General features: G+C 33.9%; 2 protein-coding genes across 6 annotated transcripts in view; one reads left to right on the forward strand and one right to left on the reverse strand.

The window, feature by feature from the left end:
* The window catches only part of LOC126815830 (uncharacterized), a 32,095-nt gene extending 26,797 nt beyond the window's left edge, over positions 1 to 5,298 (forward strand). For all 3 annotated transcript variants that reach the window (XM_050541808.2, XM_050541810.2, XM_050541809.2), the window contains exons 2-5: positions 627 to 772; positions 1,836 to 1,980; positions 2,475 to 2,652; positions 4,176 to 5,298. In XM_050541808.2, coding sequence (XP_050397765.1) covers positions 645 to 772; positions 1,836 to 1,980; positions 2,475 to 2,652; positions 4,176 to 4,798 — 1,074 coding nt within the window. In that variant the 5' untranslated portion in view covers positions 627 to 644 and the 3' untranslated portion in view covers positions 4,799 to 5,298. The remainder of the gene's footprint in view (positions 1 to 626; positions 773 to 1,835; positions 1,981 to 2,474; positions 2,653 to 4,175) is intronic.
* A 2,343-nt stretch (positions 5,299 to 7,641) lies between these two features.
* LOC126815823 (calcium-transporting ATPase type 2C member 1) overlaps positions 7,642 to 23,711 on the reverse strand; it is a 44,178-nt gene continuing 28,108 nt past the window's right edge. For all 3 annotated transcript variants that reach the window (XM_050541790.2, XM_050541791.2, XM_050541792.2), the window contains exons 9-24: positions 23,455 to 23,597; positions 22,927 to 23,051; positions 22,195 to 22,292; positions 21,294 to 21,386; positions 20,463 to 20,552; positions 19,613 to 19,717; positions 18,719 to 18,875; positions 17,806 to 17,976; positions 17,054 to 17,202; positions 15,880 to 16,046; positions 15,285 to 15,353; positions 14,039 to 14,155; positions 13,254 to 13,401; positions 12,087 to 12,182; positions 11,511 to 11,652; positions 7,642 to 10,030 (exon numbers count right to left, since the gene is read on the reverse strand). In XM_050541790.2, coding sequence (XP_050397747.2) covers positions 9,897 to 10,030; positions 11,511 to 11,652; positions 12,087 to 12,182; positions 13,254 to 13,401; positions 14,039 to 14,155; positions 15,285 to 15,353; positions 15,880 to 16,046; positions 17,054 to 17,202; positions 17,806 to 17,976; positions 18,719 to 18,875; positions 19,613 to 19,717; positions 20,463 to 20,552; positions 21,294 to 21,386; positions 22,195 to 22,292; positions 22,927 to 23,051; positions 23,455 to 23,597 — 2,004 coding nt within the window. In that variant the 3' untranslated portion in view covers positions 7,642 to 9,896. The remainder of the gene's footprint in view (positions 10,031 to 11,510; positions 11,653 to 12,086; positions 12,183 to 13,253; positions 13,402 to 14,038; positions 14,156 to 15,284; positions 15,354 to 15,879; positions 16,047 to 17,053; positions 17,203 to 17,805; positions 17,977 to 18,718; positions 18,876 to 19,612; positions 19,718 to 20,462; positions 20,553 to 21,293; positions 21,387 to 22,194; positions 22,293 to 22,926; positions 23,052 to 23,454; positions 23,598 to 23,711) is intronic.

Below are 23,711 nucleotides of genomic sequence, written 5' to 3' on the forward strand. Positions count from 1 at the left end.
AAAATTCCGAGAGAGGGCCCCCCCGGACCCCCTTGCATGTTCATGCCTATAGCATTCGATGTGGGGCGGCCCTGCCACCCACAAGCTCCGCGGCCAGTAAATTTAACTTACCATGAACACACTTGCAGAAAATTGGGCCCCCCCCCCCCGAAAAATTTTTTTGCACGACGCCCCTGATCAACTACCACGTTTACTTTAAGTTTTAAACTTTGTATATTGAGCACTATGTTTTATGCGTGTAGTTGTATTGGTCACGTGTCTTCGCAAATGTATCTTTCAGTTATCCTATAAACACCGAATTAATCTTTTTGTTTTTATATTACTACAAAATACCACGAAACAATATTGATATTCATTTTACCTGCCTAATGGCCCACTTTAGATTTTTAATATTGTATGAATAATTGAAGAACTGACTAATGCCGTAACAGAAGGCAATCACGATGGTGTCGAGCGTATTGTTACGACACAATAGGTGCGAAGCTTCATTTGTCAGTTCATCACAGATTGTTATTTTGAATTTCCAAAAGAGTAAAATCTGTTTAGCCGAATCGTCAAAATGTAATTATTTCAATAAAATATACATGTTCAATGGATTACAACCAATAAATGTTTTAATTTTACAGATCTTAGTTGTCGTAACCATGGATAAGTCGCTGTTGCCAGGCAACAAAATGTCAGATAAAGAAAATCTGATTGAAGAATTAAGAAGTAGATTAGAAGGAATCCCGCCTTTAGAAGATGAGGAAGATTTCTTTACGTCATATGAAACGTATGTATGCATTGTTGGGGTAAATTAATTAAAAAAAACTCATAACATAATGGCCTACTTTGCGTATTGGCCTAATTTTGATCATATCAAATTGAACAAAAAATGTTGCCTGTACAGTGGGTTTCCGCTTAGCCTTCATCGAATTTCAACTGCCATGTGTGCCATCCGATCAACTAGGCACCGTTCCTTGCCGGGTCATCCGTCTTGGACCACTGACAAAGGACAAACCACGCTGAACGACCGGCAGTGAATATACAGCATAACAATCTTAGCAATCTTTCGAAAAAAATCTATACTTTTGACGAAGTTTCGGTGACGGTGTGTAAAAATCAGCGTACAACTGGCGCGTAATTATGACTTCGCTAGAGCTGCTTCTTATTATACAATCCCATTCTGTTCTTTTTTTTCTTTTTTAAAATCTTTTACACGATTTGTGAAAAGGCAGGCAGGAGAACAAGGTCGGAGACAATATATATCCACATTGTGGGGCACGGGCCACGGGTCGAGTTTGCGTGGCTTCCTGGTCGTGCGGGTGGTACGAAAACCCGAGGCCCCCCCGTGTACATCTTGTCGTATTTGTAAAGCAATTGGAAAAAAAATCAGGCAAACCTCTTACCCTCGAACACGTAACCATTGAAATTAAGGATATCAAAATGACCTAGGTATAATTGTGTTTTTGAACATATCATTAGACATATCATTTTGTGCTAAATGCTTGATAGATTCCATACCCACGTTTTAAGATTCAATTTTTGAACGGTACTCATTTTTTAGCATAATTTTGTCAAGACATTCGTCTCAATGTAAACCGCAGTGCTTGGGTTTTAGATCATTATGCGAGTCCCCGGGGGGTTCTTGCGAATATTATATAAAATTGAATTTATTTATTTTCTTGTTGAAGTGTTGTCTTCATTAGCCCAGTCGATGTTGAACCTTAAACCCCATTTCATTTCTTGTTGAAGTGATAATTATGGATATTTTAATATTCTCTGAGCAGTTTGAAAATTATATCCCCATGGATATAACTTGCTTAAATGTTTTTTGTTTTTTTTAAATTCTACAGGTTAGCTCGCTACCTCAAGTCTTATAATTGGAATGTAAATGAAGCTGAGAAATATTTAAAGGCCACTATAGAATTTCGTAGAGAACAACGACCATTATATGTAGATTGTAAATATTGTCATGATAGACCTGGATATCATTCTATGGTAAGCAAACATATTTCTTTAATAGAGCCGTGGTGGCTCGCTAAACTGTATGTCCCGTGTTCGATCCCGGTGTTGGCCGGGAAAGTTCATCGTGATTTTCCGGCGTGCCCCCCCCCCCCCCGCCCCTTGTCAGAGGGCCTGGCAAGGAAAAACGTAAAGTCGTTTGCATGGGACGGGCAAATTGTCCTTCATAGCACACTGTGTGGCGTATGCCCGTCTTCATTAGCCCCAGTAGACCCAGAACAGCAGGGCGTTAAACATCATTTCATTAATTCATTCTATTTCTTTAAAGGCGAGGGTCTGGCTTCTTTTTTCTGTCTTTATGTGATAGAGGCCTCTGGTCGCTTCCTATCGAAATGTTTATCGCGCCTGTGGGGAGACAATGTTCCTGAACTTCCCTATTCCACTTGTGCTTCCGATTCCTTAAAAATGCCCTGCTCTTATTATGCATCTATAGGATTTCTTACTCAAATGCCATTTGTTCCTTTTTTCAGAGACAGGTGGGGTTTGATGAAATGGGCCGACCTGTAATTTATGCTAATTTTGCCCAAGCAGCGACGTATAAATATATGTTGGATGATTCGGTAGCCCATGTGACGTATCTCGTAGAGAATGCTAAAAGGACAATGAAACCTGGTATATCTACCTGGGTGTTTGTTATTGATTGTACAGGTAAGTAATTATGTATTATACTGTGGAATTATTGCAGGTGTTAAAATAGATAGTGAATCGTTTAATACAACAGGGTTAACTGCGCAATAAACTTAAATGATTAATATACTCTGTAACTATCGTTGTAAAATGGACTCTTCCTACATGATCATGTACGATTTCTACATAAATCAATCATAAAATGAAACGAAATGAAATGGGATTTAATTCCTTCTTTTCTGTACTGACTATGCTAAAGAAGATACGTCATACAGTGTGCTAACTGGACAGAGGCGCTACTCTTATATCGAATTCCAACGGTCAAGGGTTCTTGTACGTGCACGCCAATGTGTACACGGGACCTCGGTTTTTCATTCTATCTGTACGACTATACAGGGGAAACCACGCCGAAAAGTCTCGAGGAATTTTCTCGGCCAGCATCAGAGACCTCCTGGGTAGCGAACCAGTATCATAAAGTCTGTCATTGAGTCAACTGGTGTGGTTTCGAATCCCCGGTTGTACGTGACAAGGAGTAGGGTCGCCTGTCCAACCTCGTGGGTTTTCTCCGGGTTCTCCGGAAATTTTATGGGGGAAATTTTGCCCGGACAGCGGCACTACGGCCTACTCTTATATCGAATTCCAACTGTCAAGGGATCTTTTACCTGTACGCCAATGTGTACACGGTTTTTCGTCCCATCCGAACGACTAGACAGCTGTCCTTGTCAGGCACTCCGTCCTGCATCACAGACAAGGGGGGAACCACGCCGGAAAATCCCGATGAATATTTTACTAATGATTGTTGGACTTTAAACAGGTCTATCATTTCATGTCTAAATGAAATGAAATGGGGTTTAACGTCCTACTGTTCTGCTCCTATACTGGGCTAATGAAGACGGGCATACGCCACATGTCTAAATATTTCACCGAAGTAACGTATCTGAACCATACCTGCTACTACCCTTGATTGGTTCTATGACAGAATTTTAACTTCAGGCCAAATCCTTAAACGTCTTGACGTATGAATAAGGCATCACGGACACTTTAGTTGAATTTATATATAAAATGCAAAATGTGGGAGGTGTCTTTTTAATTTAACAGTCCAACCATATTTCGGATTAAATTATATTGAATAATAAATCTAAGCGGTATTTCAGATTAAACTATAATAATGAATTGTAAATCTAAGCTGTAGATGATATTATAAGAAATATAAACTATATGAAGCATGTGAAAAGTATTAATCGAAGCTAAGTCCATCTTAAACATAGTGCAATACAGATTGCAATTCTAATTCTAACATGGTTTTGGTATTTTACCAATTACTATAGCGTCATGACCTACGTGTAACCAGTGTTATATGAGTTGATATTTTTGTAACGGCGTCCATCAAAGTCAAAAGATCAACTAACTTATGTTTAAAAATCATCTATTCTTAATTACACCACGAATAACATCTTAAACCTTTGTTTACCATTAATTCACCCCTATAGCAATTCTTCAGTCTGTCTGATCTAGTTCATTGATTTAATTTCTATTTATTTTAGGGATGACCCTGTCGGCCTGTAATCCAAAATTAGGATATGGTGTCACACAAGCATTAGCAGATCATTATCCAGAACGTCTGGGTTTAGTTATTTGTATAAATCACAATGCCGTTTTTCATGGCGTCTGGCATGCTATAAAAGGATTTCTTCACCCACAGACTGTGGCTAAAATGAAATTGATTCGATCCAAAAGAAAAGTTATGCACGCATTTGAAAAATATTTTTCACCGGAACTGGTGGATTGGTTAGTCAAAGAAATAAAATACAACAAACAAAAACCTCTACCCGCTAGTCAAAAGGAATTTTGGAATGCACACGCTGGGGGCCACGACCCCAGAGGTTGTCCCTCATATATCAAGGAATATGTGGAACCGTATGTCAGTAGTAATCCAGAAACTCGACCCAGTCACAAACCACATCCAAATATTATAGATACGGTATGTGGTAAAGTCAAGGCCATTGCTTTAACGGCAGAAGAACAAAAAGAGCGGGAAATAGCACAACAAGTTGCTGCTGAAACAGAAGATTGTGTTGGAAGTGATGACGAGGCTGCGGCTGCCGCCACTATAGAAATAAGCGAAGAATTCCAAATACCAAGTGATGCCACAAAACTGTGTACATGAAAATAAAGTATTTTTAGAAACTTAACACGTTCATAAAATAGGGAAGTTATTTTGATGTTGGATTTAAGATGTAAAAAGTTTTAAACATTCTCTGATGTTCAACATCTAATTATAACAAGTTCTGACATTTCATAGTGCAATACAATTAATTCATAAGGGGACGTTATTATCTTAAGCCTGTTTTCCAGGTTGAACTTCACATGTATATTGTATAATTATAATTATTTCCCGAAGAACCGGTCGTAACTGTATATTTATTTATTCTTAGGATGTCCATATCAATACCATACTCACGGCGATTTGACATTTTCACTTTATATAGGTGGAAATTACATAGTCAGATATATTAGTAAAGTATTTTGAAATAAAATCCTTTAAAAATGTCAATATTAAGATAGTTCAGAGAACTATAATTTAAAAACCATATTGTTTTGAGTGTAAAATATTTTGAAGGGTGTGGTGATTTATAGATAAAATGTGCATAATTTTTTCAAACAAAGACAATTATTGTTTCTTTGTGTTTTCTGCTAAACACAAACCTTGGATTTATGGTAATAAAACCCTCCAGGAAGTTTGGAGAGTCCCCATCCATTCAGGAAATAGATGAAATAAAATAGGTTTTAGTCCTACTTTTCTGCTTTCTCCAGGCTAATGAAGGTGAGCAAACAGCATGCAGTGTGCTATGAGTAAAGTTTGACCCAGACAGTCGCTCTAGAGCCGAGTCTTATTTTGATTACGACTAGATGTCGTTCCTTATCAGGCCATCAGTCATGCATGCACAACTGACAATAGAAAACCATGGGACCCCCAGGTTAGCCACCACGCTTTACATCCACGAAGGGGTCTTTAGCATTCGGAGAAAACCGGAGGACCCGGAGAAAACTCACGAGATATTGGACAGGCAACCCTACTGCTTGTTACGTACATGCAGGGAATGACTGACCTTTTAATCCATTCCATCAGGCAATACCCCCAACCCACCAATTGCAGAGAAAAGGCACTTGGATATACTTTTGAAAAGTCTTTGGACTATAAATGAAAGCCATAACTATCAAATTGTTTATTACGCATGTTTTCAGATATTCCAATAGAGACACATTTTGATCTTTCATGGAAATGATGGAAGGTTTGATTTCGTGAAAGAAACATACTCGCACCACAGTAAAGTAGTCTGCACAGTCTATATTTTTTTTGTCCCCCGCCTTTTGAAGAAAGTAGGGGACTATTAAAATGGGTTCTTCCATCTGTCTGTCTGTCCGTCACACTTTTTGGGACACAATAACTCTTTCTAATTGAGCTACAATGTTCAAACTTGGTGTAGGTGTTTATTAGGTCAATGCCTTGATGGAGTTCGAAGATGAGCATTTTCGGCTTAGGGTAAGCAGAGTGATGGAACTTGGTGTATAGTTTCATTACATCAATACCTTGACTAAGTTCGATAATGAGCATTTTCTGCTCAGGGTAAGCAGGGCGATAAGCAATTTGATTGGCTGAGACCTTGAAACACAACAACTCTCCTTCTAATTGAGCTAGAATGTTCAAACTTGGTGTAGGTGTTTTTTAGGCCAATGCCTTGATGGTGTTCGAAGATTGGCATTTTCTGCTTAGGGTAAGCAGAGATAAGCAATTTGATTGGTTGATATACATGAGTCACAATAACATTAGTTCTAATTAAGTGAGTCAGGACACTTGGTGTATAGCTTTATTACATCAATACCTTGACTAAGTCGATTTTGAATATTTTCTGCTGAGGGTATTAAGCAGAGCGATAAGCAATTTGATCGGTCGAGACTTTGGAACACAATAACTCTTCTTCTAATTGAGGTAGAATGTTTAAAGATTAGGTGAATGCCTTGATGGAGTTATATGATGAACATTGTCTGTTTACGGTAAGCAGAAATAAGCAATCTGATTGGTTGATGCTTTGAGGCACGATAACTTTGGTTATAATGAAGTGAGAGCGATGGAACTCCGAATATAGATTCATTATATCATTAGCTTGACTAATTTCGATGGTGCGAATTTTCTGCTTAGGCTAATGAGCCACAAGCAATTTGATTGGTCAAGACTTTGGAACATAACAACTCTGCTTTTAATTGAGGTAAAATGTTTAGACTTGATTTAGAGGTGCATTAGATTGACTGAGTTCAATGATTAACATTTCGAGCTGAAGCTAAGCAGAGCTAATCAATTTCATTGGTCAATGCTTTGGGACAAGATAATCTTGATTCTATCTGATAGAGAGTGATGAAACTTAGTGTATAGTTTGATTGCTTGATACTTTTGAAAATAAATAAATGTGCGATTAATTAATGTGTGTCATCTATTTATTTTGGGCACATCAGCCTCACTGTTGGCTTGTTCTTCTTTTGTAGGGAATGGGCGCATTTACAAAACACTTAAACTGATCATTGGCAAAAATCCATGAAATAAATAATTGCAATTTGATAGGTTTCTAATTCTAAGTGATCATGGGACAGAACTCTGACATTAATTATCATAAATCATTGAACATCAGCACTGCATATCTATTTCAAGTCACTCTGGGAGTGTCTGCAATAAAAATGTACGACCGGTGTATAAGCCGAGGTTATGACAATAAACGAACTTATTTCAGTGTGGGTGTACCATAAATTGTATGGATTGCTTTATTCAAGATTAATTTGAATTAGAAGATGATAACATAAAACAACAATCCACACATTCCAAGGATTATACTGGGTTACTGTAATGCCTTTTGGACTCTGTAATGATGAATGTAGATTTTTTCACCTTTGGAATAATATTACTTCTGGACTACATTACCAAAACAAAGGGCCCCCAGAAAAAGAATTACATCAATATGAATTATTGCATGATTTTAATTTTTATAAAATAAAATATAATTTTAGGATATAATTTACTTGTACATCAGATCTGTAAGTTTTAAATTTGTATCTTAAAACACAATTACACGTTCTAAATTGATTTTGCTCTAAGTAGACTAGAGGAATACATCTCAATTAAAAATAACAATCTATGCATGTATTCGGGCTAAATCTTATATTTAATGTTCTATGGATAGGGTAAACACAAAATGTGCCTGAAGCATAAATAATGTTTGAAATTGTAATTGAATCCCACCTATTGTGTAGACTTTACATTTAAATTCTCAAGACAGAGTTAAATAAAACTCTATAATTTCAGTGTTTATATTCAAACTTTGAATGGGGCAAATGGCTGTTTCAATATGCCAATAATTAAAGCTAATTATTTACCCCATTGTCAAACTAATGAGGAAATTGTTTTATGTCATATATCCATATATTTTCTGATGGCTAACAAATATTAAATACAATATTTTCGAATTGTGTTTAAAAAAATTATCCTAAACTAAACAAATTGTGCTATTCTTACAATACCCTCATGCTAACAGTATTTCTAAAAGACCCCAAAAATACATCAAAGAGAGAATCTGATGGTAAGACATTAACATATGAAAAAGTAGATTACTTTGTAATAAAATACACAGTCTATAGCTATGTGAAAGGTGTTTTATTTATCAAATTTTAAAAAATATTTTTTTTATGTGATTTAATAATTTGGTGAAAAATTTGGAATGTTTTTCATAAAAATATACACAGTAGGATAGAGATTTTGTGCATTTACACATATAATGAATAAATACAAAATTTCTTTATTTACATAAGTTATTCAATGTCTACTGATAATAACACCCAATTACATTTAACTTCTGAACTATTGATTTAGGTGGTTCATTATAATATATATGACAATCTTAGGCACAATTTGAAATAATCTCTAAAGATGATATATTATGAACATGATTTAATATAAGGTCTAGGTTTTATATTAAATATTACCACCTTATGCTACATAGACTATAATAACAAACAATTCAAAAAACAAAATTGTATACACCATCTAAAATATGTTTTCTACTACCAGTAAAAAAATCTGAGAAGATATTTTGACTTCAAGCCTAACACAATAATAAATAAAAGTTTGGCAAATCCATTTTACAGAATTTCTTCACACATAATCATCAATACAAGAAAAACTTTAACCTAGAAATTTTAAATAGTAACATAAAATAAATATTTATTCATAATGCAGCATTTACTATTATTTGAACAAATGTATAAATATATAAAGTTGTCGAGGAAACAGCCATCGTAACGTGAAATTTAATAAGACTTAATATCAACAAGGCTGTTCAATTTTGAGAAAGCGAACTGGCTTGCAATATCACTTTTGGTCCAAACATACAATGCAGGGTTTAATTACCAAATGATTGCCAAATCTCCATTTATTGAAAATGGACTATTTTTAATATAACTATTTAAAGGGACAATAACACTCTTGCTGGCTTGACAGCTCCCAAAAATAAAAAATAGCCTTATTCTAAGAACTAGATGTGTTAGTGTCCTATCTGTTGTGTAAATTATCCATTAAATCCTATTTTACTTGTCCAGAGGGTTCAAAATTATTTTTAAATCCAAGTCACATTTGAAAAGCTTTTTCCAATTTTTTAAATTAGGTGTGTTAAGATAAAAGTTGTATCATCAATTAATTGGAATATTGTAAAATAGTGCAATTTGTTGACCAGAATAAAGATTGGGACATATTATTCAATTACAACAAGAGTGGTATTGAGCCTTTAAGAAATTTAATAAATACTCAGATGACTGGCAACCAGTCTGCAAACGTTTGTCTGATTTAGGTGAAAACTTTGGAAGACAAGGAGAAGATTTTATACAGCAAATCTATTTTAAGAAAATATGGTTCATACTTTATGTTCAATACTATTTTAAAAATATTTATAACCCAACCTTTAAACATGATCCAAAATAAATACACCTGTCAGAACCAGTCAGTTTATAACTTTGTTCATATGGAAATCTGAGAGACGCTTTTAAGACACAACATTGGATTTGGAACTTTTAGTTTCACATAATAATAATAACAATAACATTGAACAATCACACATTTCCAATCAACACATTCGCACATTTATTCACCAATATCACAAATGAGGTGCACTTTTGTGGTATTTACATGTCCATTTTATATATTAAGTCCTAATTCTCTAGCTCTGCTACACGAAATTATCTGGGTAATATTTACTTTCTATAACTAAACGTTTCTTCTGTTCATTTGATCGTTGTCGCCATTTTCTTAATTCAGACACAATAAAAACTGTTGATGTTAATGAAATCAAAAATACAAAATCTGAAAAAATGAAGAAATGAAGTTTAGAATTAACTTTGTCAATATATAATTCAAAGAATATGACGCTGATACATGCATTTCCCATCTTATTGGTGCATTTAAAACTATAATATTGACAATAATCGAATCCAAGGACAATCAATCAGATGTAGATGGCTGGGTGATGGTATGTTGCTTGCAGATAGGGATACCGTCTCAACCCCATGGGTTTATTCCAGGTACTTCAGTTTCCTTCCAAACGAAAGAGGGGGGTTGGATGGCCGAATGGTTAGCACGTGCGCGCTGTATCATAAAGCCTGTCATTGAGTCAACTGGCGTGGTTTTGAATCCCTGGTTGTACGTGACAAGGAGTAGGTCTCTCTCTCTCTCCCCCCCCCCCCAAAAACGAAAGACCCCTCTGGATGTGTTGAATATACTAAAATATGATAACATGTCTGTGATATCACGTTTGGTGGAAGCAGATGTTAAACTCTTCGAACATCTACAGCTAAATCTTTTATCACTTGCTTGATAAAGACAAGAGAAGCTTCGTCTAAAAGTCGCCAGTAAAATAACCCAGTAATTGTTATTTTATATAAACAATCTGATTAAATCACAGATCCTTTTTGGTTTCGTTTTTTTATAGTTCAAAATTTCATTTTACTTGTCTGTACTACACTAGGGTCTGGAAGAGTTGTTATATAACCCGCGTTATGGTTTATCTATCCATGTTAGCATTCCTATCGGTTCTTGCATAAGATTTACTGTTTAACGTATCTTTGCTTTAGTGTGTTACGTTTAATTTGATCGGGAGACGTGTTCTTCGACGTCAACGTCCACCGACAACACTGCAAGAATTGGCCGTGGCACCGCGAGAGGAGTAGGTCATATTGCCCCAAATCGTGATTGGACGTTTGATTCGGAGCATGCTGCGACGAATTGCTGAATGTCTGAAGATTGGTGGAGCAATTACTCATTATTAAGACAAAAATCAAAAACGTCCATTTTTACTTTTGACGGTGTATCTCTTTGCGAGTGAAATGGGGCCGTCAGATAGGTCGCCGATATGATCTGTTTATGTTCATGTGTAGGCAATTGGCCTGTTATTAACATACACAGGTTACCTCTAATAAAAACAGCAGTGCATTTCCACAGTTTTGTATTGTTTCTGAATATCCCCTCCTTTTTTTGAAGAGTATACAATGCAGTGTGCTGCGATGGAAATTTTGCCAGGACAGCGGTGCTACGCCTACCCTTATTTAGTGAGCATATAACAATAGAATAAAGAGAGAGAGAGAAATGGAGTTTAAAGTCCACTCGACACAATTAGGGTCATTTCGGGAATAACATATGGTTCAATTTTATTTCAATAATTCGCTTGCGTGTAGGGGCCTTTAGCACTAGCAGTGGGAGGAAACTGGAGGACCCGGATAAAACCCACATGGTTGGACCAATAGAATAAAACCTCACAAAATAAACAATAGCATCAAAAAGTACTTACCTAATATACCAAGTGCCTCTGTTTGAAATACCGCTTGTAATGGAGGGAAATAAATAACCAATAGCTGTCCTACTATAGAACCACCAACAGCCAATAAAAACACACGATTTGTAAATAATCCAATTTGAAAAAGTGATTTTGACTGAAATTAAAACAAAGTATACAAATTTAAAGTATACAATAACCATTTTACTTATAATGTACATAAATAATTAGTTGTATTTTAAAATGAACCAAGTTTGGGTAATTCCAGTAGAAATTTTATATTCTTTGGCAGCAAAAAGATTAAAGATATCCTTTATATTGTAGTTATATAACCAGACCTGGAAATAACGGTTTTAGATGTACCTGACAAAATGTCAGGCACTAATGAAATAGTACCTGACATTTTCAACTTAGTGTCGGACATGTATTAATAATATCAAAAAAAAAGACAACTCAGTGCCGGACAAAATGACAGGCATCACAGGTTTTGTGCCTGACAAAGCCTTAATCTGTGCCTGACATTGTCTGTAGCAGGTGCCTTATTTCCAGGCTTGTATATAACAGTATTTAAATTGCTAGTATATTATCTACCTGTGATCTACATCCAAGAGCATTAAACATGTCAAAAAATACAAAACATGTAAATGTCATAGTTGTATCTCTTGGTGTTATTTTATTATCACTCATCTGAAAAAGAGGAAAAAGATTTATTTATTATTAATGTGTCAATAATTAATTTATGTCATATGAACACAAAACAATCATTTCAGTTATGTTTCTTAGTTATAGAAATATGTGACCGGTGACAGCAAAATGAGTCTTAATGACCAAAAATTCTAAAATGAGTAAAAGAGAATGTCATAAGCTGTCTAATGAGTTAAAGAGAATGTCATAAGCTGTCTAATGATACCTAAATCAATGCTCTACCTAACTCCATCGTCAAAATATTCAAGTTCAAAGTCTGGGAAACCAGAAATGCCTATTTCGAGAAAATTATGTTTAAAGATTATGTTCAAAATTTCTGCGATGCATGACACAAGTCCTTAGCAACCGAATGGTGAAAAATGACAAACTGCCACTAAACATGGCATAATTGTCAAGAACATCAGATTTTGTTTACTAAAACTACACAATTTTTTTAAAAACTGACTAAAGTTTAAATTCATAACTTTATAATTTTCTGTCTGTTGACGAAAATTCAAAGGCGGCCGTCATCTTGGTTAAGATGACATCGGCAAAGTTCAACCAATCAGACTTCGCGATAGACAGGTCACGTCATTGACATCACCGGGTCATGACCTCCACGGCGTCACATAGCAACAAGGCAGGTTTCAGCTATTGGCCGAATAGTGGTGTTGAATATTATAATGAGTACTATAAATAGAAAGAGGGAATTTTGCCAGTTGCTTTGGTATAGGGGTTACATGCGGGACTATATTTTTCATCGAAATTTACTACTAAGAGTAACTACTGTTTACTAATTGCTCCATTTCTGCCCTTTATCTATGTTTTCTTTCTAGTAAAGTGTGCGGGGTCGAATTTTAACATGATAAAGTATTCGAAAATGGTCAAAATCAAATTTTGAACATTTTTGCACTCGGACACAAATTAGCGTATAATTAGAAATCTACTTGTGTGACTTACGACTCGTTTTGCTATCACAGATCACATATAATTAAAAGTACACTCTAAAAAATCAGAGCTCCACATGCACATGGATGCTGCTTAATGAACATAATACAAAACAACTTTACTTACCTCTCTCCAGAATACCCATAATGTTCCACTAACAATTATAACTGCTGACATAAGAGCATTTAAAACAAGTTGTCTGGTTAATATAGGGTCACGAACTTTACGTGGTGGTTGACGTACAACATCATGATCCACTGGTTCAACACCCAAACTAAAAAAAATAAAAAAAAATAACTAATATTATATTCAAATCCACAGATGGTCATTTGGGAGAATTTGAATAAATTACAAATTACAATATTGTGAGGATTGGGTCTCTAATATAAACATCAGTAAATAACGGTTCAATTCCATTCAATATTTACAAAGATATGATGAATTAAAAATTTTGCAACATTCAGCATCCTTTGTACATGATTTAAATAAACCAGCGCCACCTAGCTGTGATAAAATTAGACATTGTCCGAAATATGTCAATAGTTTCTATGACAATCAATCTCAAGGGTCACATAATACAAACACATTAAAACAACCTTTATTTCCCTATTTCTAGCAATCTTATTTATCTTTCAGATATTGATCATCATATGTGTCCATTTGACCAAGAAAAAATTCAGAAAAATTCAAATCCCAACCCGTCATTTATAGCTAATATATACTAGTCTAATTCAATCAAATGCATCCAACTGATAGGGAAGCCAAATCTGGTTAACTGTATAGTCATACGGCAAGTTAATTACGATTAAAGAAGTGTCAAATTATAATTGTTCAAGAGAGAAACTTCTCAAGCTATCATTATTTCATTATCTTCAGTGACAGTGCTTAAAACAATAAAACAAATAGACTACCTTTGAGCTGGTGGGCCATCCATTATAATATTAATCCACAAAATTTGCATAGCATTCAGTGGATTAGGTAATTGTAAAACAGTTGATAAAGCTATTAAAGATAACGCTGCAATACTCCTGCAATAAAAATGATCAATTATAGTATTAGCATTTGGTTTCTATCAAAAAATTATTTATGTATGGATATACCTATCATGATATGGAGGTCACAACACCACAAAATTGAAAGATGAACATGGGATAGCTTCAGTAATCTTAAATTATTTACACTCTTGACTTTTCATTGGCCTTGTTTTATTCCAATATAGGATACAATTCTTATAGATCGAATATAAATTTGAAAATAAAAAGTTTGTGATTGTAATTTTACAACATTAGCATGATGAAATAAGACCAATGTCCAAAAGATATTCAAAACAAATGGCCTTTTTTTTTTTACTTTCTTTCGATACTAATATGCTGCCTTTTCAACTTTCAAATGGCCTTTTTTTTTTACTTTCTTTCGATACTAATATGCTGCCTTTTCAACTTCTAACTTTATAGATGAATGTTATTTCATTTTAATATATTTAAAGTTGAATAGAGTATGCCTGTATCACATCGATACTTTGGGTGGCCCTTCTAAAGATATATACATGTACCAACGTTTTAAAACTGATGCATTTGTTATGTGAATTTTAGAACATATGTTAAACATACATTATGCAAGGGCTAAATTTGCCTTTTGCAGGTCTTTCTTTAGGCATGAAATGTTATGTAAACTATTAATTAGACTTAACACGACAAGACCATAATCAACTCTTGATGTGTCGGAATTCTCTGATATTAAGTAGATTAGAATGATTCAGTCATATTTTGATTTAATCTAAAAATGGTGAAGCGAGGCTAAGCTACGAACAACCAGTATGGTGGTTGCAATTAATGCACATATCTTGTCAAACCTTCAAAAGCTAATATCTTTGCTCGAAATGGAGCAATTTGAATGAAATTTTCAATAAATTCATTTTGCATTACCTTTTTTCGAACTATTATAATAAGAATGACCAGCTCTTTATCTAAATCTTACATAATGTATCTTTAAGTATACAAAGAAACGGTGATAAGATTCAAGTTTTATTTCTGAAGTGAAGCATCATATATACAAGACACCATTAAGCACATATCAACATGTTGATCCACATACAGACGTAATTAATCTGCCCACAAGTCCCAATTACAGTGTATAATTAAAATATGGTAAACTTACGTGCTAAGTTGAAAGCGTACAAAATTCCTAATATTGTAAAAGATTCCCTTTCCTTCTTCAATGGCTGACCTATAAAAAAAAGGAAATAATAATTTCTTGATTTAGATACATTTAAATATAAATATCCATTAAATATTAAATAGCCATAAACTAATCTACTTAAATATTGTACACTCTTCTAAGTTTATTTTAATTCATTTGCCAACTAGAGGTTGTTAGGCAAGGAAGCATATGATCACAGTAGCAAAGTCATCCGAGCCATCCACAAAGGTTGTCACATATTTATTTTACTGGATCATTTAAAAGATACTAAAAATTATTAAGAGTAACAACCCATGATTGAAGTAATTATCTGCAATAATTAAATAATTTGATTAGTTTCTAATTCTTCTTAGTGCTAAGATTATTTCATGAACATAAACACTTTCTTTAATTGATCAAGGACCATAAATCTGCCAGTAATGATTAGAAATCGTTAAAATGTAATAGGCTACTTTAATATAGGCTCTAGAGTGTCAACAAAAAATTGTGGACATAAAAATAGAAATGAAAAAATAAAAAACCAATGTTAGCGTAAGAACTCATATTTACTTACAATATAGTAGAAAAATCATCATCCACAAGAATCATATCAGCAGCTTCTTTAGAGACATCTGTTCCTGATTTCCCCATAGATATACCAATTTCAGCACATTTTAACGCCACAGCATCATTAACACCATCACCGGTCATACCTACTACACAATCATTCGCTTGTAATGCCTAAAGTAAACAAATAAACACATTTTATTGGCTTGTAATGCTTAAAGTATACAAATCTGTTGGCTTGTAACGCCTATACAAAATAAATGGGTTTAATGTGTGCAGTGTGCAATGAGGGACATTATTTTGCCCGTACAGCAGCACTACAGCCTTCTCTTATTTCAAATTCTAACTGTAAAGGGATCTTTTATGTGTACATGGGACGTTTCTTTGTCCCATCCAAATGACTTTACATTATCTCTTGCCAGACCCTACGGCATGCACCACTGATAAGGGGGGAACCACACCGGAAAATCTCAACCAACACCGGGATCGAACACAGAACCTTCAGGTTAGCGATCCAACATCTTACTCACTTTACAACTAAACACACTACTAAACATTCATTTAACTAACAGTTACTATTTATCAAATATGTTTGTTTGTCTCCAAAAAGAGTTGCCTCTCTTGTATCATGGTTTCAGGTCACACTCAGAAGCTGTCACATGGATTTTAATTTGTCTAAAATTGTCTCTTCCTCATCTAGAAGACATCTTATGTGTTGTAAAGTTTCACATGTCTGATTTTACTCTAGTCAGTTGATCGAGATAGATTCAGTGACATAATGAAATGGTTAATTTGGGTCATGAAGAGTAAAATGAAGTGGGAACAGGTCAGTGCAGTTGGCTGGCTGGCTGTAGATATCCACAGAGCACGCTTTGGGGAGATTTTCACTGTAGCAAAAGCCGAAATTTACAGCTAATAATATTTATGACATCTAACAGAACTTGTTGCCATTTGTTTCCTTGGCATTATTGCCAACAACTATCATTCTGAATTCTACAAATAGCTATCTACTGAATTCTACAAATAGCTATCTACTGAATTCTACAAATAGCTATCTACTGAATTCTACAAATAGCTATCTACTGAATTCTACAAATAGCTATCTACTGAATTCTACAAATAGCTATCTACTGAATTCTACAAATAGCTATCTACTGAATTGGTTTTGATATTGATCTTACCTTAACTATTTTTAATTTATGTCTTGGTGTGACTCTATAAAACACTCCGACCTGATTAATTATTTTACGTAGATCATTCAGCTCCATTTTTTCAAGAGTATCTCCTGATAATGAGGCTGCACCAGATGAATAAAGACCCAAACGAGCACCTGGAGATATATTAATTCAATTTTTAATTTAGCATATAATTAACTAAATTCTATGATTAACTATTGGATAATATTGAATAATTTAAATAATTTAAAAAAATAACACAAGGAATATCTTATACCAAAAATATACTTGTGTTGAGTCCATTTTTAAAACCTTTTATTTGTAAATGAAATAAAATGAAGTGATATGGGGTTTAACGTCCTAGTGATCTGCTCCGACTCGGCTAATGAGGGAAATTTTGCCCGGGCAGCAGTACTATGGCTTACTCTTATATTGAATTCCAACCGCCAAGGGATTTTTTACTTGCACACCAATGTGTACAGAGGACTTCAGTTTTTCATCCCATCCAAAAAACTAGACAGCTGTCCTTGTCAGGCCCTTCCCCCCGTCCTGCACCACTGACGAGGGGAAATCACAATGTACTTTCTTGGTCAATGCAGGGGTCGAAAACGCGACCTCCAGGCTAGCAAGCCAGCATCCTAACCACTTAGCCACTGTGGCTCCCCTCTTATTGTGTATATTATAACCGAGTTACCAATCTCTCTCTACCTGAGAATAAAAACTGAAATTTTCAAACAGATAAATAAATACCAACTTACCAACAGCCTTTGCTGTTTCTTCTGAATCTCCAGTTAACATTTTAATACTAACACCAGAACTAAGTAATGTCCATACTGCTTCACGTACTCCTTCTCTTGGTGGATCTATTATACCCACCATACCAACAAATACTAAATTATTTAATTCTGGACCATATGCCATTGATAATACTGTTAGAAATAAAAACAAAAATTTATGTTTTGATCAAAAAACAAGGTAATAGTGTAACAAAAATTAAGCACCTCAAAACCGAATGAGAGAGAGAAATGACACAAACTAGCTCATTTCGGGAAACATGGTTCAATTTTATTTCAATAATTCGCTTGCGCGTAGGGGTCTTAAGCAGTGGGAGGAAACCGGAGAAAACCCACAAGATTAGAAAAGGCGACCCTACTCCTTGTCATGTACAACCGCGGCAGTTGACTCAATGACAGAACTTTATGATACAGCGAGCACGTGCTAACCATTCAACCCCCACAAAACCGAAAGCCAACCATAAGTAACAAGATGTGTCACCCTACGTTACACAGGTAGAGTTTATCTCCAAGTATGTAACATCCATAATAATGCAATCACCTGGTTATTATGAAGTTATCTTAAACATATTGAGCATAGTGGATAGCTCCCATAGCTCAACATTGTAAGTTGGAGTCTTCTCCCTTGGACATCATCGCACAAAGGACAAAATTGTCAATAATTATAGATTGTCAATTTCACCATTAAATACAGCTCCAAATACAAAATAAATAACACTATTTAATTCCTTACGGATGTTATGAAGTTATTTTAAAATTTATAAGTTCAATAGTTTGATTTCCTACAGTAAACCCACAAACACAAACAACTAATTAAACATTCTCTTTTACATGACAACTACTGGTCGATAAAGAATAAAAAGAGCTTCTACTCTACCTCTAAGACCAGCACTACCCATACGAGAAGCTTCACTCATATATTTTTCATAAAGCTTTTCTGTCATAGGCTGTGTTGTACCATTATATAAAACCTTTGTACTCATACGTAATATTTTTTCTAAAGCTCCTTTAACAAAATACATCGCTTCTTTATTCTGAAATTAATGAAAGCACAAAAATGAGGTTTTGAGGAAAATCTGATCAGAATTTGTGCAGTAATTTTTGATGCACACCCTATTGGGTTTTCTGTAAGTGTGTCCAATTCAATTTAACAAAGGTTTTATAATTCTCATCTGTAATCTTTCAAATTACATTTTTAGAAATCCTGGCTATGTGTAACCCTATCCTTATGGATCATCCTTTGGACTACTTTCAATTTGAATACCGGTATTGACAGAACTACAAACAGTATGGAAAGAGCAAACAAATAGATTAACATTGATGAGAGCCAGATTTAATGATGATCAGTGATGTAATATTTATTACGAATAATGATTAGAGATGTAATATTTATTACAAATAATAATTAGAGATGTAATATTTATTATGAATAATGATTAGAGATGTAATATTTATTACATGTAATATTTATTACGTGTAATGTTTATTACGAATAATGATTAGAGATGTAATATCTATTACGAATAATGATTAGATATGTAATATTTATTACAAATAATAATTAGAGATGTAATATTTATTACGAAATGATTAGAGATGTAATATTTATTACAAATAATAATTAGAGATGTAATATTTATTACAAATAATAATTAGAGATGTAATATTTATTAAGAATAATGATTAGAGATATAATATTTATTAAGAATAATGATTAGAATCAGATTTAGAATGCAATGTTTTCTCTATGTGGATTAAATAGTCTACTTACAGCAGCAGATTTAGGTTGACATTTTACTGCCATATATTTAGTTTCTGAATTAAATGGCCATTCTTGTATTCTGTGATAATTATTTCTAGCATTCCCCTGGTGCATCTGTACATGAAATAAAAATAAATTACATAAGTTTCCAATGTATAAAAAATCAGATTTTATCCTTCAAGCCCCAACATGCCAGAATAATGATTAAATTACAGAGCTTGAGATCAAACATAATCATAGGTAATTTTAATTTTATCAAAAATATTTCAAATACATCAGTTCTAGTTTAAGTGGGGGTGGGGGGTGGGGGATGGCTGAGTGGTTATTAGCACGTGCACGCTGGATCGTCGGGGTCCTTCAGTTTCCTCCTACTGCTAAAGCCTATCTCCTCCTACTGCTAAAGTCTCTCTTCTCCTACTGCTAACGTCTCTCTCCTCCTACTACTAAAGTCTCTCTTCTCCTACTGCTAACGTCTCTCTCCTCCTACTACTAAAGTCTCTCTTCTCCTACTGCTAAAGTCTCTCTCCTCCTACTGCTAAAGTCTCTCTTCTCCTACTGCTAAAGTCTCTCTCCTCCTACTGCTAAAGTCTGTCTGTCTGTCTGTCTGGACATTTAAACTTTACATTAGCTTCTATTGAGTTCACACTGCCATTTTTATGTGTGTCAGAATTCGACAAATATGGTAATAATAATTTTGTTATCGTTTTCGTAGAGCTTAGAAGCCAGCCCATTCTTCACAAATGTTTATGTTTTAAATTTAGATGATCTTAATTACATACAACAACAGTCTTTTACATATTTTTAACTTTCGAGATATATACCCCTTAATCTTTTATTTTTAATAATAAAGTAGACTAACCTTCATAGCTAATGCTAATAATGATCCTTCTGTAGGTTGACCACGTAAACCATCAGTTGTAATATCAGCATTATTACATACACAACCCACCTATATAAACATATTATATAATACTTTACATATATCAGCATTATCACATACACATCCCACCAATAAAAACATATATAATACCTTTTATTACATATACAATCTACATGCACCTAAATACTTTACATATATTATTTAAAATAAGGCCATACAAAAAAACCCATTCTGGTTGTCATACAATATAATGCTGGCGAGAGTTTTTTTTAAAATTATTTTTATTTTGTCAAAGGATCACTACTGGGCTAAATAACTTCTCATAAACATCACATTTCAACTCAACCTTATCATGTTGTTGATAGGAATGTGTGATTATCCAATATCATTTATGATTGTCAGTATCATTTATCTATATCATTTATGATTATCAGTATCATTTATTAAGGTTATGTACTTGATAAAGAGCCTATGCCACATTTCAGGATTCATTCAAATACTTGTTTTAGAGTTAATTCCTTTAACAGGGTAAAAAATTTACATACAGTAATTAATGAATATCATTTCTATTTTTTGAAATAAAAACCTGTCATGCAGCCCTTTTAAAGTGACACAGGATTATCTGAGAACCAGAATATTTTTTATATGGCCTAAATAGAAACAACAAGAGGTCTGAAAAAGTATATCCAGATTTTATTTGATTTAAATATGTATAAGTAATCGTTAAGATAAATGTAGGGTACATGTTTCTCTATAGATGTTGAAGTCGAGCATGTTCAGGTAAAAATAAGATAATTCAGACCGTCTTACCTCAACCACCCGTGATAAAGTAGAACTTCCACCTTTAGAATCATCAGCTCCACATATTACTTGTCCATCTCCATTATATCCTACACCAGTCACCTAATATATAAAATATAGTTAATATTTAATATCCTATACTAGTCACCAAAAAATCTAACATAATTATTATTTAATATCCTATGCCAGAACCCCACCCCCGTCAAAAAACAAAACTATTTAATATTCTATACCAGAGATATCCCCCCCCCACACCAGCCAGCCGAAAAACCACTATAACTATTTAATATCCTATACCAGTCACTTAAACTATAACATAATAATTCAATATTCTATACTAGTCACTCAAACTATAGTTAAATAATTCAATAACCTATACCAGTCACTCAATCTATAACATAATAATTTAATATCCTATACCAGTCACTCAAACTACAATCTTATTAAAATACAGATCTATATTTTGTTTCGTTTTTTTATACTCTCGATGGTCTACACTACATGAAGATCTGACCGGTTGTAGTGATAGGTCGCATCAGAGGTCATACGAGCGGCTTTTGACCCTATGGCATCAGACATTTGATTAACCAATCAGCATTGATGTTTCTAGTGGATTACCCACACAATTCCGTGCACCACACGCCAAAAGGTCGATGTAACAGACTGTTTCATTGCCTAAACCCTCACATCAACCAGAACACGTCAATGATAACAGTTCCAGATCCTAGTGTAGTAAAGGCAAGTAAAACAAAATTTTGAACTATAAAAAACGAAACGAAATAGGATCTGTGTTTTAATCAGATTGCTCAAACTCAGAACCTTATACTATAGACCAATAGTTCCAGAACTTATCTATGTCAGAGCTTTAGCAATAATATAAAAATAAAACAATGAAATGTTAAATACTTACCTCAGCATGATAATCATCTGATGTATAGATTTGTGTAACAGTCATTTCATTTTTAGTTAAAGTTCCTGTTTTATCTGAGCAGACGACAGTTACACAACCTGTCAATAGAATAATATTATCAAAAGTCAATATTCTGTGTTCTTAATTTAGTAATCTCAAACAAAACAAGCTAATTTATGTTGGATGTTTGTCAGAATCAGAGAGAGACAGACATGGGATTTAATGTCCACTCGACACAAACTAGGTCATTTGAAAACTAACACATGGTTTAATTTTATTATGACTCAATTAAAGATCTTTTGATACAGCGCGCACATGCTAATCATACGGCCATCCAATCACCCCTTGTCAAAATCAAAACTGCTAGAAAGAACCCTGATGTCAACACTTGCTTTATCATTAGAACAGTCATCCTATACATATAGATCAGTTTCCTTGCTAAGTAAGAAAGGGACAGAAAGGAATGTAAGGAATAATACTTTTTATAATATATTAGCCTTTTTCAGATAATTATTTTACTAACTCCCAGGTGCTATTGGGGTGGAATTATGATCATGTGCGACTCTCCTTGTTTCCTGACAACATTTTGGATCACATTATCTCAAAAACTAATTATTTGTAACAACTAAAATTTTAACAGTGTTTTTAAAGGATGAATAACAACCAAGTACAACTGACCTCCTGCTACTAACTTTTAATATAAAATTAAAGATAAATAATTTAAATTCTTACCCAATGTTTCTACAATAGGTAACTTTTTAATAATAGCTTTACGTTTTGCCATTCTAATAACACCAATAGCTAATGTTACTGTTACAACAATTGGTAGACCTTCAGGAATAGCAGCAACAGCCAAACTGTAACAAACAGAAAATATATGTAACCAAGGCAGGACGCTAATAAACATTTTTCTTGTTTAAAATGAAATGAAATGAGGTTCTGCTCTAGATGGGCTTATGAAGACCGGTTTCCCATTTAAATTTAACAAATATACACTGTCATTTTTAGTAACATGTCTCTTTTTCATCCTTCTCGACAATGCTTTTATTGAAATGTGTTAAATGTTGAAATGCTTATAATAATTATCGGGAAATGGCACCAATTGGACTTATTTGAAAACAGTTTGACCCAATTGTGGTCTAGATTAATGTCTTCAAATTGGATATCATTTGAAGTAATAATCTAGGATTTCCCATTCTGATGTACTACTGTTAGTATAGATATTCCCTCTACCTGATATTATTTCATAAATATACTAACCTGACACCTATAGTAAACATATCTAATATACCACGACCCTGGATCCAGCCCAGTAACATAATAACACCAATTATACAGAATGAATAAAATGATAATTGTTTTCCTAGTGTATCCATACTTTTCTGTAGAGGTGTTTTAGGAGCCTAAAATACAAAAATAAATCATAATTTATTAAATTTTATTAATCTACAAATTTTATCATTTAGTGAAAATGATTTAGTTTGGAGCGGAGCAATTCCTGCAAGTTATATGTTTGC

The sequence above is a fragment of the Patella vulgata genome, chromosome 3 (assembly GCF_932274485.2).
Source record: "Patella vulgata chromosome 3, xgPatVulg1.2, whole genome shotgun sequence".
In the NCBI taxonomy this organism is placed as follows: domain Eukaryota; kingdom Metazoa; phylum Mollusca; class Gastropoda; family Patellidae; genus Patella; species Patella vulgata.